The sequence below is a fragment of the Sciurus vulgaris genome (genome assembly GCF_902686455.1).
Source record: "Sciurus vulgaris genome assembly, chromosome: 14".
Classification (NCBI taxonomy): Eukaryota; Metazoa; Chordata; class Mammalia; order Rodentia; family Sciuridae; genus Sciurus; species Sciurus vulgaris.
In genome coordinates this window covers 63,257,129-63,274,946 of record NC_136475.1, presented here as the reverse complement: position 1 = coordinate 63,274,946, position 17,818 = coordinate 63,257,129, and the positions used below count along the sequence as shown (strand labels likewise).

General features: G+C 47.0%; 1 protein-coding gene across 1 annotated transcript in view; it reads right to left on the bottom strand.

Annotated features, from left to right (window-relative positions):
• Positions 1 to 17,818, bottom strand: part of THADA (THADA armadillo repeat containing) — a 313,149-nt gene that overhangs the window by 27,128 nt on the left and 268,203 nt on the right. Inside the window, 2 exon segments of the mRNA XM_079109756.1 lie at positions 11,857 to 11,988; positions 15,204 to 15,357. Of these exon segments, the coding sequence (XP_078965882.1) occupies positions 11,857 to 11,988; positions 15,204 to 15,357 (286 nt within the window).

Genomic DNA, 17,818 nt, shown 5'->3' with positions numbered 1-17,818 from the left:
CACCCACCTTGGCAAGGAGACTCCAGGGCCAGCCTGGAGCAGGGCCTTACCTTAAGCCCGTGGCAGCCTGGCAGCTTGCTCCCACTGTTACCACTCCCCCAGGGAGCTGTTTCTGAGAGAAGTCCCCTGGCCCACTTGCCCAGCAGGGAGTCTGTAACAGGCTGGCCAAGGCAGGAGGAGCTGAGAGAAGCCAGGCAGGCCGTGGACAGAAGTACTACTCAATTCTGCTTCCCACGCTATAATTCAAAACCTGAAAGCAACCTCCATCTTTTTCCAAACACAAACTGAATCTTCTATGTCAGGTTCCATGGTATTTTCCCAAATGGCATTCCCCACCTTGACCCACACTCTGTAGCGGAATCTAATTTTCTTGACAGTAGGCTCTTGGGAGTTTTCCTCAAAGGTTCTGCCATTTGGAAGAGATAAGGGATGTAAGGGAGAAATTTAATTTCTTTTTAATTTTTGGAAAAAATTAACATTGCTGGGACTCTGAAGCAGAACCCCTACGTTTTATAGCTGGCTTTTCCAAGAATAGGGGAGATTCACTTTCTGGTCTAGACCTGGGAAGCCCTGCCAACCTGTTTTGACCTAACCTGAGCCTAAAGGCTCTTGGCTAGATCTTGGTTGGCACCCTTGGACTTGCTGGGAGGCTGGACAGGGAACTCCGACTCAAGAGGAGCTGAGCACCCCCAAACCCAAGGTTCACATTAAACTTTGAATCAAACCACAGAGCTCCAGAAGGTATGTGCCAGCCAGACGTGAGCCACTCCAGAATTTACACACCAACTCAGTGGTGCTGGGGGTCTCTGACCCTAAAAAACGTGCAGTGTGGGGTGGGAGGATAAGACTCCTGCCCAAGAAACAACCTAAGAGCTACACAGGGAGGGTCTGACAAAGGAAAAGGAATGCCTGGGCCTGAAAGGCTTTGTGAAGAAAGAGGGCCTGGGGCTGGGCCTTGAGAATCCGCAGTACTTAGGAGAGCCACCAGCACTGGGAAGACAGACCAGTCCTGGGGAAGGGCAGGGCTTACTTACAAAGAAATGACCTTGGACTCCATTCTCCACTTCCCCATTCTTGGTCAATCCTCCATTCTTTGGATTCCACTAGGTGCCCCTCCCCATTAGAGTTATCTTTCTAGTAATTTCTAGGTGTGGGTAATGAAACTGCAAGGCTTGTAAGTTTGTTTCCTAATGAAGCTTTTGCATTTTGGGTCATGTGTGTGGTCCTAAGAAATGAAAGAGGGATTACCAAACAAACTGATCAAGTTAGAACTTCTAGATCAAAATTCTTCTTATTAACGACTACTTCCTCTTTGTATAAAACTAGCCATGTGAGTTGCTACATAAACAATTTTACGTAAGAAAAGGGAAGCCATTTTAAGTGGTACAACACCTCAGAGAGCAAACTCCCAGCAGCTTCAGGCCAGAGTCTCTATCTTCCTCATCTGGCGTCCCCAGCAATTAGTGTACGCAGCCAGCACTTCCCAGGAGCTGCTGTGGTAATCAGAAGGCGGCATGCTCTCCCAAACCTATTCTGCCCTCTTTCCTTACAAACAGACTTTCTAGCTGAGCATGTTTCCACTTAGCTCAAAACTGTACTTCCGGGCCTCTGGCAGATGCATGGCATGGGACCAGATCCATGCTGCTGAGATCCACTGGCCATGGTACACATAACTGCCATGCTGACTTTTCCCTTCCTCCTTGCTTAATGATCTGTGAGTGTGGCCATGGAGCTGGAATTGCTATCTTGGGCCAAGAGTAGGATGGTGCACATTGGTGCTCTGCCGTAGAGCAGATGGGGACCTGATGATGGGGACCAACACATTGATCCACTGGGTCTTCTACCTGGGCGGGAAATAAGCCACTGACTTGTTTTAGCCACTACGGTCTGCTACACATGCCAGATCTACACCCTGATTAAATCACCAGTTGTTTCATACTTGAAACCTCAGAAGGCATTTCAGAAAGTCCATTTCAAACTATGCCCCACTCAGACATGGCGGCGCACTCCTGTTATTCCAGCTGCTCAGGAGGTGACCACAAGTTAGAGGGTACCTGTGGCAACTTAGGGAAACCCTGTTTCAAAATAAATTAAAAAGGGATACAGGTGAATGGTAGAGTGCTTCCTAGCATTTGCGAGGTCCTCCATTCAATCCCAAGCACCAAAATAACCCAATAAACAACAACAAAAAATCCAAAACTATGCCACAAACTAAGCTCCTTGCTTCTCCTCCGGTAAATATAAGTGCCTTAGCTGGAGGTATGGGGCGGTAGAATAGAGGGGAACAAAGGGACAGAGAGAGATGACAAACTGCTCTCAAGATCAATTATTTGATTGTCACCTACTGTTCTCTGCCTTTGCTCCTGCAGACCAGCCTCACAAGCTAGGCAAGTGCTCTACTACTGAGCTACATCCCTAGTCCTCTTTATTCTATTTTGAGATAGGGTCTGGCTAAGTTACCCAGGCTGGCCTTGAATTTGCATCCCATGTAGCTGGGATTACAGGTATGTGCCACTGTGCCAGCAGAACATGACTTTGGACAATGTCCATGACTATACTATCGGGAGGATTTCCTGCTCATTTAGACACAACAGGGGACACTTCTTTCTTTTGCTAGTCAGGATGCATCAGCAATCCAGTCAGAGCGTTATCTCCTAAGATCCTATTCTCCCCCTAACACTCACAAACATATTCACATCCAGACTGGTGCCCTGTGCTCCCTACAAAAGGACAGCAACAGGTGTGCAAATTTACAACCCAGCATTCGATCTGAATGCACACGCATGCATATCCAGCCAAGGGCACAGGCCAAACTCTTCCCTGAAACACTCTATTGCCATTCTGTTCCCCAAGGCCTACAAGAGCTCCTGACCTGTGGATTCTCAGAGTCAACAAGCCAAAAGAAACAAAACCAAACAAACCAAACAGTAGTAACAAGGAAGCCCAGGCTATCATACTTACTTCTTAAATATCATAGCAAGGATATTTAAGAACAGAATCTGGAGGGTTTTGTGGGTCAGATGAGGGCTTTCCAGGGCTTTGACCCCATGCTTTGTACCTCCTTGGATAACAGCAGGATGAATGAGGAACTTCCACAGAGGCTATGCAAAGGCTGTTCTTGGGCCTGGTCCTGCCTTATAGTACTTCTCGGGCAGTATTATGTTGTGACAGTCTGAGTCTGACAATCATGTGGCTGTTGGAATTGGAGGAAGTCTGGGGGTGAATGGTCTCAGGCAGTAAGAAGAAAGATTGAAGGCAGCTGGAATGCTCAGGAAGGGTGTTCACCAAGGGCTCAGGCTTGGAGTTGGGGCTGGGGTGGTAGAGGGCTTCTAGCCAGCAGACTCCTTTGTCACCTTAACCAAATCAGGATGCACAAGAATAAGGGTCCCATCTGGTTATCCTTGATGGAGTGGTTACCTAACTCCCCAACTGGCAATGTTCAAAGAGGAAAACTGCTGCCATAGTGAAAAGAGAAGACCTGCATTCTGGCAGGGCCTTGCTCAGGACAGGAGAGCACAGCAGAGGAGCGAGGGGCCACGGGCAGGACAGTGGAGATGGCCAGGCACCAGGCTTGCCCTAACTAGCAGGCAAGACAAAACCTGCAGCCACGTCAGGACCAGATGGCCTCAGCCCCAGTCTGTGGGCTTATCACCACCCACAGAGGTCAGTCACCTTGGGGCTGAGGAGCTTGGCTTTCAGGCACAGCAAGAGTGGAGGCAAAATGATGCAGAAATGACCCTCATTTTCTCAAAAGGAGCCTGCTGTCGTCTCTCTGGGGCTTAAGTCATTGGGAGGCCATGGAAACAATCCTATCACCCCAGCAACAAGGCCCAGCCAGGGTACTCACTGGCGCTTGCAACCTGCTCCCAGATTTCAGATGTGAGCATTCGTTTGCATGTGCTTTTGCACATCATGGGAGTCAGCTGCCAGTGACGCAATTGCTGAGATGCAGGTGAAGGTGAGGGGCCCTGGCTCCGTGGGAACAGTGACAGATGGCAAAGGCAGTGTGGTGTGTGGGCACTGGCACTCCACTGAGACAGCCCAGCACAGCTGGCAGTGATGGGGAGAGGGCGGGGACTACTGCTACCTGGACCAGGCAGCTCTGCTGAAGGAATGAGTGAGGAAGCAGATCACCAGTCCCTGCGCAACCACCGTGGCCCCTGACTGGGCAAAGCCAGGGGCTCACCGGCAGTTGCAATTTAATTCCTAATTTCCTGTGTTTCCTTCACTGGAACTCTCCTGACAATAGAGAAGAATACAGTCGGAGGCCCAGGACAGACCAAGGCCGGCAAGTCTCAGGCCTGGCCTCAGGGTGTGGTTTGTGTGGTTTTATTGCTGGGAGATGCTGGCTTCTCAGCGCGCTCTGTTCCTCCCATCCAATGCTGCTGGAGTTCCTCCAAGCCCTCTTGGAGGCAAAGACTCCTCTGTCCTCCCAGCACCTGAGCTCATCCATCCCAGGTGTGTGGACTAGTCTTCATGTGTCACTCCCTCCATGTGAATCAACGGTTGGGGAAGTAAAGTGCTACGCTGGGTGTCTTGAGATCTGTGCTTTAGACCTCATTTTCCACTAATGCTGTGACACAGGGGATCATTTACCTTTCCCAGGTTCCAAGCACCAGGCCTATAGATCAGAGACTCTGATTCCTGGAGGCTTATATGGAAAGGACCTAGACAGGGACACAGCAGCCCTTATATAGGACATGTGCTTGCTCTTGCTCAGTCGCCTCCTGACAACTCTGTTACCTGTTGTCTCAGCTGAGTCCCCACTCCACTTTCCTGGGTCATGATTCAAACCCAACAGTGGCTTTAGGAAACCTCAGGGTAGTCAGGTACAGTGGTGCACACCTGTAATCTCAGTGATTAGGGAGGCTGACGCAGAGTCACAGGTGCAAAGCCAGCCTTAGCAACTTAGTGAGGCCCTAAACAACTTGGTGAGATTCTGTCTCAAAATAAAAAAATAAAAAGGGCTGGGGATATGGCTCAGTGGTTAAGTGCCCCTGGGTTTAATCCCCAGTATGGAAGGAAGGAAAGAAGGAAGGAAGAAGGAAGAAAACAAACCTCCAGCGTTGCCACTGGCTCCTTGTTCCACACCTGGAGGTTAGTTTGCACTCTTCTCTCTGTCTTAGAAGAGCAAGGTGTGACACCACAGGGACCTGACCTTCAACTCAGGCTCTGACACTGATCTTCCATTGGACTTTGGGCCCATTACTTCAACTCCATCTTTAAAATGGAGAAAAGCTTAAAGGGTCTCACAGAGTTCTGTGGGATTACAGGAGGTCAAGTAAGCCAGGAGCATCCAGGGTGTGGAGAAGATGTGTCTGACGCCTGCCCTGTCATTGGCCTGCTTGGAGAGGTGACGAGACTTCAGACAGGAGCCCTTAGTAGATGCTCAATCAGGTCCTTGTTGAATTAATGTTCCAAGGAAGAGGCAGGACCTAAGGTAGCTGGTAGTCACCTGCTATAACCAGGGTCTACCACTGCAGGGCAATTTCATAACAACTCAAACAGCTCCATCCTCATTGTTCCACAAATTGGTTCAAAAAACACCAATCTCCTTATTGTGTTCACTGCCTTGATTGATACATTCTTCCATTCTGCATTCAACTGATCACCCAACAAGTGATTTTTACTGAGCCATCTATTATAAGCCAGGATCTGAGACTATAGCGGTGAACAAAATGGGCAAAAATCCTACTTTCTTGGCATCTTTATTCTGGAGGCAGATGCTAAATGACAAATAATAACTAAAAACTGTGTGAAGAATTAAACCAGCAGGGTGACTAGGGCAGTTACTGTAGTCTGGGTGATCCATAGGAGCGCTCTGTGGAGATGATCCTGAAGCTGAGAAAGGAATGGTATGAAGGAGTCTGAAATGTGAGACTAGGAAGAATATTCTAAGCAGAGGGAGAAGGTAAGGCAGAGGCCCTGAGGCTGGAATGAGCTTGGTGAGCTGGGGAACCCCCAGAAGGCTGGAGTAGCTACAGCAGGGAAAGAGAAAGACAGGGTAGCAGGGTCTAGTTGGGGTGTGGGCTTGGGGTGTTGCTCTCGGAGTTGGGTTTTCCTCAGTCAGATGTGAAGCCAAGGGAGCACTGTGGGCAGGGGAGCAGCCCCATCTGATTTACCCTCCACAACAGTCCCTGAATCATTAGTTCCATGAACAGTGGAGCAGGCTCGAGATTTCTGCACAAGTCCAGGGCAGATATGGTGGCCTAGACACCTGTACACAGGTGCTACGTAAGTATTTGGTGACTGAAGAGGTGAATGATTATGCTGATCTGATTGCTCCTTGCTTTATGCAGAGCAAGAGAAAAAAATCCATGGGCCATCTAGGTGGGAGTGAAGGAAGTCAGGAAACAATTGAAAGAATTTAAAAACAGACACAAAGAATTTATGGAGGTAAACAAGTTTAAATTATCAGAAGAGAAAGATTCGACTGGGAGACAGTATACGTTCTAGTGGAATGGTTCTTAACTTTCCTGGACCCCTCTTCTTTAGAGAAAGGTACCTACTACATACATAGAACTGAGTCTGGGGCCTGGCTCTGGCACTGCAAAACAGAAGGGCCACTTTGGAGAAAGTGTATCTGATTAGATTATAAAGAAAGTGATGGAAAGGCGGAGGGGAGGGGGACGATGCTTGGAGAGCCCTCTGGGGCCAGACTCTGTGAATTGGCAGGAACCAAACAAAACATGGGTCCCCTACAGGTCTGAGCTGGTGGGCAGCCTTAGAGGTTCCAGGGTGGAACCATCTGTGACTCAGCACAAATCCTTATAGCCTGGAGGCTTTGCTGATTGAGCTGTTTCATGGTGGGGCCACTGTGAAATGTCACAGTGACCCAGGACTCCCTATCTCTCCTCCTAAGCCTCCCTCTCTGATTGCTCAAGGGTTGGAACATGTGAGACGTGCTCATCATCTCACACTGGATCATAGCTGTGTGGGTGACAGTGTTGCATGTGTGTGCGCGCGCGCATGGGCATATGTGCATAGAGTGTGGGTGGGAGAAGTGCATCTGGGGGGAACTGAGCAAGTGTTGGTTTTCCTCCTCCGCCTGCTATGGCCTACATGAATGGACTCAGCCTTTTGATGCCACCTGCCTCGCCCCGTTCTCCAACTTCAGCGTCTCCTGCTGTCTGTCTCCCACTCCCGCTCCACCTCTCTGCCAGGTTGCATCATTGCTCCCCAGCCTCTATGCGTCGTCATGCCAAGCCTGGAGGCTCCTTCAGTGTCTCCTGGTTAACCCAAGTCCACGGCCCCAACAGCAGCCCCAGGCTGGCTCCCTGGCCCTGTAATCTGAGACGTAAACCTGAGGGTAAGATGCGGAAGCCAAACTCCAGGGCTGCACACTGAGCTGACAAGACCCAGACGGTGAGTGAGCCAGAAAGATTGCTACTGCAGTGTGCACACATGAGTGCCAGAGGTGACTCCTGAACTAGGTTTAGTGGAGAACATCTGTCTGCTTTTTTCAGAGATTTCTTGTTTCAAAGGGCACTCTCAGTCTCATTAGGGAACTAGCGATTGGTTGGGGTGAAAGAGTTAAGTCATCAACACAAATTGAGTACCCACTGTGTACCTAATAGAAGACAGTCTCTAATTCGTAAGCTCATGAGCTGGTTGGAGAGATCAAATGACAGCAATGAAAGAGAAAATGACAAGTGAGTAGGAGAGCAAGGGCTATTTGATGCCCAGATGGTACGGTGGTTCAGAGGAAGGGGAGACACTGGAGGGTGGCTGTGTCATGGAGGTGGGCGGGGTATGATGTGACACCACTGATCATTCCTCTGGGGTAGGAGAAAGAGAAGTTGTGCATGACTTTTTATGTGCTAAGGGCCTGAACAGGGTAGGATCAAAACTACTTGAAGCTATTACTTCAAGGAAAAAAATGCCACATTTTAAATGTGTGTTTCTGTCCCCTCCTTCCCTCTCTATCTTTCTCAAAAGTCTTTTACATTTTTTCATTAGAAAGTTTCTTCTGTGAAGTCAGCCCTCTTGAACCTAAACAACGACCCTGGGTATGAAGTCTGCAGCCCTTTGCAATTCCTTTTTAAATGGCTTCTCTTTTTAAGCCTGTATCAGACTGTTGGTCCACAGCAGCTTTTTTTCCAAATCACAAATGGAAATGGGCACAGAGGAGGCCATCTGGGTCAAGTGGCAAACCCTGCCTGAGGCTGAGAGGGGAGGAAAAGGAGAGCCAGCAGGGAGAGAGGGGTTTAGGAGGGCAGCCCCTCCCTGCCCCATTACCCACAGCCTCTCCAGCTTCCAGAGACCCCTGTGCCCACCCAGAATGTCCCCTAAGAGAGAAGCACACAAATATTTAAACTTAAATATTGTCCAGGTAGTTTGTTCCCCACATGGAAGCCCTCGTTCAAATGTAGTCTGACATTAAACCCAATATGGCACATAAAACAGGTGCGAGTGAACTGTTTGAGTGGAGAGGACAGCCTGAGTGTCTACTGCCCGTGAAATAGAGCCCTTTCCTATCCATTTCAGTACTTGAAGTGAAGTCAGAGCAGGGACAAGAGAAAGTTGGAGCCCTGCCCACACATACTCTTCTAGCTGCAAACTCATTCCCCTTTCTTAAGTCTTAGAAAGGCCATGTCTTATGTCCCGTCTTTGTAGCCTCTATGACTGACACAGTGGGAGGAGGTGGGGTGGGAGGGCCTGCTGTGGGGTCTTCTCTCAAGCTCATGATTGCCAAGGCTGAGGGAACTTCAGGTGTGACAGAGTTATTTACAGGCTGTGAGTTTCACGCTTCCAGGTGACCCAGTTAGGGTGAGCAAGAGAACCCAGCAGGAAAAAAGATGAACAATGTGTCCATCCCCAGGAGGGCTATTTGGGCACTGAGTTATTTCTTTAGGTCTTCTAGAATCATCAACCAATTCAAGCTACAAACCTATACCTACAGCCACCGTGTGCAAAACCATGTGCTAGGGTGTGGCGTAGAATCAACGCTGGCCTCTTCTACAGGTTGTAGCCGGTGCCCACTGAGACTAATGACTGGCTCTGTTAAGGGTAGGGGGCTCCTGGATAGCTGGGCTGTGTTCTGGAGAGGGCAGGGCAGGGCAGAGCCTGCACACTTCATTCTGTTCCCACCACAGATAAACATCTCCCTTTGCCCTCTCAGTTTCTACTGTGATCTCTCCAAGGCCTAAAGAATACTGTGCCCAGATCACAGCGGCTTGTAGTCTCTGAGTGCCTTTCCCGGTTCCTGGAATGCCATAGCTCAACATCAATGCCAGAGGCACAGCCAGTTATTCCCCTGGGTACCTCCCAGGTTTGAAGTCTTGAATTCATCTCCTGCTTTCCTTCTCTCCCAACTCCCACAAGTAGCAGTCCCAGAATCTTGCCGAGTTTCCCCCATCCTCTTGCAAATCCATCTTCCCCTCTCCACCCATCGCCACTGATGGCAGCTCATGAGGATTGTCACTACCAGCTCCCAAATGGTCTCCCTGCCCTGTGATTCCCTTCGCTCACTGCTAGCCATGATCCATCTTACGCTTGGCTCCTAGAGAGAGCTCCTTCAACACATGCCTGGTAATGCTATTCTCCTGTTCAAAACCCCTGCAGCCTCCCGCTGCCTACGGATGAGCTTGCAGGCTGGCATTTAGTTGCTCCTGCCTTCCCAGCTTTATTCCGGCTCCTCTCCTTCGCCTGGCCCCAGCCTGGGTTCTGACCACACACTTCCACTGGCTGCTGCTCCATCAGCTCCCAAGTCCCCCCCTCCCCCGACCAACTCCAGGTTTGGCTGCAGCTTTCCGTTTGTGTTGAGTGTTTTGCTCTCATCTGTGTCCCATTTATTCCTTCCTTTGGACAGCTCCACTCTCCAGACCCTTTCTAGACCCCACAGTGAGAATGCACCCCACACCTCCTGGTCCTCAGGCAGGCCATCAGTAAACTTTAAGAGCAAAGCTCTTTCTATTTGCATCCAGCCCCCATTTACTGCATAGAGTATTTACTGCATGGAGGGTTCCTGGTTTCTTTCTTTGGAGGAAAAGTGAGAATTAACTTAATTTTGTCATTGCAATTTTGACTTCTCAAAGAAGACATTAAATATTAACATAATTTAATTATTTTACCATCACATTTATTAAACCATTGATTTGTGGGACAAAATAACAGGTATTTTTATGGTATTCAAGATCTAACAGGGATAACTTACTTGCAACATCAAAGAGAAAATTGTCAGTTGTGCATTCTACATACAAAATTCTAGTATGCTGAAGGACTGGGGAAGTTACTGTCGGTTGCTTCATACCCTTGAGATACTAAAACATGGCAATACTGTTCTGGCAAATGAGCTGGCTAAACCATCTAAAGTCAAAAATCAAGGGTGATTCTCAGTCCTTAGCTACCTTTATGTCTAAAGTAGAAATATTCTAAGCTTAAGAAAATCAAGCGGTATTAAGGAAGGACATGGAAATATATTTTTGTTATAGATGAACTTGGAAAAAAAACTGAAAGAAATGAGAGTAGTAGGGAAAATACTGCAGGTTAAAGATTAAGAGAGAAGTCCATTATGACTTCACTATGAAATTTATTTTTCCATCTTCAGTGGAGAGGGTCCTAGGAAAATTGAGTATTATGTTCCACCAACAATTTACTGAGCACTCACTGAGTGTTCTGAGTATCCAAGTAAAGACTGCAGTTGGAAAGAGGAATGAAGGGGAGTAGTAGAATTTTAGATACCAAGGAGGTCTAGTTAGGGGCTGGGTTGAAAGAACATGGCTTTATGTTACTGGAAGCACCATCTGCATGCTTTCCTAGCAAGCAGCAAAGCCAGTCAGGCTAAACCTGCCCTGAAGTATTGTCACTGAGAGAGAATGCAAAAAACTAGTTTCTTCTCTGTATGCAGAGATATGCACCCAGACCATTATGACTAAGGACTCAGATACCCACAAGTTCCCACATCCCGGGAACCCTCTAGGGAGTGCAGTCCTGAGTACTGCCTCAGCGAGCAGCCCTTGCCACGAGGATGCAGACATGAATCAGCTCCAGACATGAATGGCCTCTTCCTCTTCCATTCAGCTGTCCATTAAGGGGAGCTTCTTTGCTAGTTTGTGATCCTTTGGCACAGAATGACATTCTTGCTTCTCAGTGAGCAACCTTTCTGGACATCCAGTCCTAGGCACAGTGAGTCCAATTCCACAAAAGCAGCCACTTTCCTAGAAAGCCACTTCTAGATGTGTGACCCTGCCTTTACTCTACCTACTTCCTGTCCCTTCTACCCTTGGACAGAATACCCTTCTGCTTCCACAGTATGCAGACAACCCCAAGACCCAGGGCTATAACAACTTATAATGCGAATATGAACCCCAAACTACCCATCTAGGCCACTCTTCTTTCTAGTCCCCTCCCCTGCCTTTGGGGTTAGTGCTGTTACCAAATCAGGAGCCAAGACATAAAGAGGAGCAACTTAACTTCCATGTGTCAGTCACATGTAAAAACTCACATAGGAACAAAAGGATGGATCTGTGATTCCTGGGTTATGTAACTATGCACATAATCAAGACCCGGCTTTATTTAAAACAGATGACAATATAATTAACAAAAGACCAAGCACTGTTTATTAAATTTCTACTTTAGGATACAGTTTTTTCTCTAGGATGTTCTAAGCAAGGGTCAGCAAACCATAACTAGCAGATCAAGTCTGGAAAACTACCTTGTTTTTGTAAATAAAGCTTTATTGGAACACAGTTGGACTTTTGTTTACCTATTATTTATGGCTATTTTCCAACTAAAATGGCAGAACTGAGATTGAGACTGAATGGCTAACAAAATCTAAAACACCCACTTTCTGACTCTTTACAGAAAACCCTGTCCTAGAGCAATAAGCAATGCAAAAGGGTAAGAACGAGGTACCTGTTGACTGGCAGGTGTTTTCTTGTGACACGGCTGTCGTCACGGTTTCCGTGGCTGCATCTCTGACAGCTTGCTCTTCACTCTGCAGGAGGGTAAGGACACACCTCCAGAGAGCAAGTGTGTCCTGCAACTCTAAGGGGACCAGAGGGAAATCAAGTAAAGACCTGGCAAGTGGGTACAAACACAGCTTAAAGTCATGGTGGAGTAGAGTACGCTGAATGAGCAGCAGCCATTCCTTTTCTTCTTGGGATGGCAAGATAGGACCAACACTGGGATACAGAGGGTCCTAACAGGGAGGGCTGGAAATTCTATGGGGGCGGGGGCAGGGGCAGGCTTTCTGGTGGCAACTAACTACCAGTAAGGCTCCTGGAAGGTGTTGCCCGGCTGACAAAGTCTGTAAGGCCCAGCTCTTCTCAGTGTCATGATCCTCAAGAATGAAACTTGACACATGAAGAGTGCTTTGAAGAAACTAGCCCAGTGTTGATATGCATCAATTCTGACCACCAAGTGTCAATCAAGATTTGGGCAGGCATGGTGGTGCATGCTGTAATCCCAGTAACTCAGGAGGCTGAGGCAGGAGGATCTCAAGTTTGAGGCAGGTCTTGGTAATCTAGCAAGGCCCTAAATGCCTTAGTGAGACTCTGTCTCAAAATAAGAAGTAAAAAGGTCTGGGGGTGTAGTTCAGTGGTAGAGTACCCCTGGGTTCAATTCCCAGTACCAAAAAAAAAAAGATTATGCTTTGGGGACAAAAATGAAAATGGGGAAAGGACCCATGAAAAAATGCACCAGCCTATGTCACTTGTATAGGGGCATCCACTAGCTACTGCCATTCCTCAGGACCCTGACTATGCTAGTCAGCCTGTGCTAGATGCTGCTGTGGATGGTATCTGCACCTGAGCAACAGAATGGAATGGGAAGTCCAGAACACAGATCATGAGCACCCACAGAGGAAATAGTTGGCAGCGGCTTACAATAGGGAAAGATGACAAAGGACTACTGGACCTGGGACAGACTTCACAAGGGAAGGAGAGGTGGACAGGTCTCACAGATGGGACACCTATCTTGCAGGCAGAGGTGCATGGAGGGTCTCAGTGGAGAGCCACCCTCGGCAGACCGCCCAGCATGCTTCTTCCTTCAACAGGAAAACCATCTGTTTCAAGAACGCCCCTTTGTCTACTCTCTCCTCATCTGTCCACAGAGAACCTGCTATCAGAGTTGCTGATGCTTTAGTCAAACCAAGAACACCAACGGTTCCACTGGGGTTTTGTTCTCTTTCTATTTCAGATCTGGCTTTAAATTTTACTCAAGTCTTTCAGAGTTGAGTAGCTACTTCTTCTTTTTGGTGGAATGAGGGTACGTCCAGGGCTTGAGCACACTAGGAAGGCGCTTTCCTACTGAGTGGCCCCACCAGCCCTTTACTCAGTCTCAAAAGCCATCCTATGTTCTCGAGGATTCCTACTTTCTTAATATTTTCCTCTTTAACGTGGCCATTTACATTGCTAAAATCCTTCCCTCTTTAGTTCTTTTCAGCCTGTCCTCATACACTTTTATGTCCTTTGTTTCTAATCGGTACCTGTTTTTCATGTTCTTGTAGGCTATCAGCCACCACTGATGTCTTTCCTCATTTCTAGAACTCAGCATCAGCAATCCATTACGAATTAATGACTTTTGTCCAGGACTCAATTCCACACAGGAATTCCAGGTTATTCTACACCTATTTGGTTGTAGTGAAAGAGAGCTAGAGTAGCCAGTTATCCAGGAGATGTGCGGCAAAAAGGTATTAATCTTATTGGAGAACTGGGATATCCATGCCCCATTTTGTTAAGAGTTGGGGTCTGGCTCTGGGGTCTGAAGCCAGGCTGGCTTCAATCTACTGAGCATCTCACCTCAGCTTCCTAAGCATCTGGGATTACAGGTACATGCCCTCCACACCCATTCCTACCCACTAAAGTTTAAAATCCTTGCTCTTATTCCTCTGGGTCCAATGATTAAATCACAATCACTGAAGGTTCTTTGGGTGTAAGAAAAGTACTCAGATGTCACTAAGAAGAAGGGAAAGGATATTTAAAAAAAAAATTTGTTTCCTAGAGAGATCCAGGGATATGAGACACCTCATTGGTCTGAATTCCTGTAACATTAATGATTTGAATTTTACCATCTAAAAACTAGTTATTTCCTTTATTCTGGAAATCTTTCTCCACCACTATACTGAATGGTCCTTGGAGGCAGGAACCATGTCTTCTGCTTGAGGGCTGTGCATAGAAGCAGTAAACAAAAACAGAATTCCACTGAAAGATGGGAAGCACAGCAGAGCATGGTAATACAGCATTACACACAGCAGGAGAGAAGGGGTGGGGACTGAAGCATGGCTCTCCTTTGATTAAACCTATGTTTAAAACCAAAACAACACAATTAAAAAATTAAAACAAAACAAAAAACCCCTTATGCTTTTCAATTCCTGACAATTTCCTCAAGTTTGGTTTGCTTCACCCTCATTCACATGATGCTCTTTCTTAATTATTGCTCTTGAGGCACAGTAGGCGGCAGGGAGGAAAGGGACATGGCAGGGGGTGAGAACGTGGCTAAACGCCAGCTAGAACCCATACGTCCATTAGATTTCAAAATATCTCCTCTTCCATGTCCCAAGGACACTCAAAGTAAGTGTCGTGAAAGAAACCAGCAGCCCATCTAGTGACTTCAGCTGGATGCCTGAGGTCGCCCTTGAACCCTAACCTCAACATCAAGCCCCGAGACTGTGCTTCCTAACTGTCTTTGTGGCCTGTCCTCTTCTTCCTCGCTGCCACAGCTGCACACTGACCCATGTGTCTCACCTAATCATGGAACAGGCTTCCTGGAAGAGGGGATGGTTAGGACTAGACTCGAAAGACAAATAAAAGCCAGTCAAGCAGTGGTTTGTTGAGGGACAACTGCTGACACCTAGGGCCTGTGTGGGGAGAGGTGGGTGATGAGGCAGGAGGACTGGGCCAGGGGCAGCACAGAGGGCCTGTGAGCCATGTGTAAGGGAGCTTAGGTTTTCTCCGGAAGGCAGTGAGAACCTATGGACCCATGCTGTCGGCAGTGGACAGAAATAACCAGATTTACATTTCACACAACCCACAGAGGCTCTCTGGAATCTCCACAGAGAATGGCTTGGAGGATTAGATTGAAAGAAAAGAGGCCTAGAGGCTGGAGGTGAAAACTGACTAGAGGACAAACGGGAGGGACGCACTGGAAGACCTGGAGCACACTGCCACTTGTCACCTTCCCTTCTCTTTTAGCCCGGAGAATCCACCCATGTGTTCAGCGACTCTGGTACAACAGGCGTCCCCCAGCCCCAGCACACTTACCAAGAATGGGCCGGGGATTAGTGAGGAAAAGTGGCGCAGTGCTAGTGAGGACCCCGGCGGCCGCCAGCCTGGACGCTGTCGGGAGGCGGTCTCCACAGGACAAGACGACCAGCTGGACCCACTGCTTCAGCTCAGGGGCCATTGAGACCCTATTCTGAAAGCACAGAAGGTACCTATCAGCATTCCTGAAGAGGAAACCGGGGGCCAATGCGGGAGGAAGGATGAGGTACATCAAGCTAAGAAAGCAAACCTGACTTGTCTTTCAGAACTATAGAATCACTCTAAGGAGAGAGTAAGTACCTCGAGTCTTTCCTGACGTTGGTGAAACACTGGTGTATTGAGTAGCTGAAGACCAAAATTTGTGGGGAAGTCTGTGGCAGCAAATAACAGCTTTTTGTCCCTAGTAACCAGATATTCTTCCTGTCTTTAGGAACAGAACCCCAGATTTTTGGCTGGGCCTGTGGGCACCCAGCTGAACCCTGTATTTCCCAGCCTCCTTCATGTGTAAAGCAACACATGACTACATTCCAACTAATGGGATGTCACTGGAAGTGGTATTTGGGCAGTGCCTTAGGAAATGCCCATGATCTTTGCTTTCTGGGTTTCCCCCGCCTGCTAGCTAAATAGGACAAAATGGAAGCCACATGTTGAGGAGAGGAGAACCTCAAAGTAGAAAGGCTTGGGGCCCAACACTCAAGCAGTCATATCTACTTCTACCTGAGTTAAGCCACAGTGTTTATGAATTTGTGTTATAATATTTGAAAGCACTATCCTGATACTCTATTTAAATACAGACCCATTGTTTTTAATAGTATTAGCTGTACTGAGATATAATCATATACCACACAATCCATCCATTTAAAGTGAACAATTCAGTGAATTTTGGTATATTCAGAAATATGTACAGCTACTACATTCCATTTTATTACTATATTTTGGGTACTTTTTTTTTTTTTTTTTTGGTACTGAGGATTAAACCCAGGGCTTTGTGTATGCTATGCAATGTAAGAGCTATATCCCTACCCCTTTTTAATTTTATTATTAGACAGGGTCTTACTAGGTTGCCCAGGCTGGCCTTGAACTTGAAATCCTCCTGTCTCAACATCCAAAGAGCTGGGATTATAGTTGTGTAGAACTGTTCAAAGTTATATCTTGCTTTTTAAAAAAAAAATTAAAATGTTAATGGAAACATAAAAATTGCATGTTTATGGGGTACCACATGATGTTTCAATATATGTACACATTATGTAATATTCAAACAGTAAATGTTTCTATCTACTCAGCCAATTTTAGAACATCTTCATCACCAGCAAGAGAAACCCTGTGCCCTTTAGCTATCTCTCCTCCATCCTCCATCCTTCAGCCCTAAAGAACTACTAGTCTACCTTCTGTCTCTGAACTTGCCTTTTCTAGAGATTTCATGTAAATGGGATCATTCAATATGTGGTCTTTTGTGACGGCTTCTTTCACTCAGGTTAATGTTCCAAGGTTCATCCATGCTGTGGGATGGGTCAGCACTCTAGTGCTCTTTAGGCCAAGTAATATTCCATTCTGAGTTTATGGACACTTGGATCATTTCCATCTTTTATGCTTTGTTTTTTCACTTTTTCTAGAAAGGGAATTATTGTACTAGATATACTTCTTGCTATGGTTTCAATGCTTCCTCTAAAAGTCATGGTGAAATTTAACTGCTGTGGTGACAGTATTATGTGGAAGATGAGACCTTTGAGACATGATGAGGTCATGAGGGTGGAGTCCCATGAATGGATAAGTGCTGTCATCTCCACAGTGGGTTACTTGTCACAGGAGTGGCTCTTTTACAAAAGTGAGTTTTCTTTTGTGTGTTCTCTTTCTCTCACTTACACACCCACCCAAACACACATTCTATCATATATTCTCCAGAACTATCAGAAGTAAATCTCTTTTTCTTTTTGGTGCTGGGGGTTGAATCCAGGGTCTCACACATGCTAGGCAAGGGCTCAACATTGAGCAATATACCAGCCTTCTTTTTTTTTTTTAATAACCTCCCCAGTCTAAGGCATTCTGTTATAGTAGCAGCAGACAGCAGACTAAGATACTGCCTCTACCAGCTGAACCTCTTAAAATGTTCGCACTGTACCTGCTGATTCCTTCGCCTCCCTGCGGGAACTGTGGAACTAAGCTGACGAGCCCCTAAGCCCCTGAGGACGCCTCCAACTCCCAACGCAGAGAAACCGAGTTTTCCCAGGAGTTTTTTTCACGTGTTTCTCTATAGTTCTGCCAATTTTTCTCTCCCTAGAAAACTCACCCAATTTTCATTAAAAAACACTCCAGTACCAGTCTGTGTCTTTAAGATGTACAGAACTACTGGTTAAAGTAGTGGTAGACAAGAACGATGTCTCTGACAGACTTGTTCAACAGTCTTGTGACTACTCTTAGAATTTGACGTTTTCTTCTTTTGGGTCCTAATTTCTTTAGCAAATCATCTCTTTTCCTACACTCGCCCTACACCTCTTGACATTTTTGGTGGCTTTTTGTATCTCCTGGTGATCCTCTCGGTGCAGCCCCCTGGCTAGCCTCTGAACGACAGGCCCAAGGAAACTCTTCTGCGCATTAGCTTTCATGCTCTGGTAATC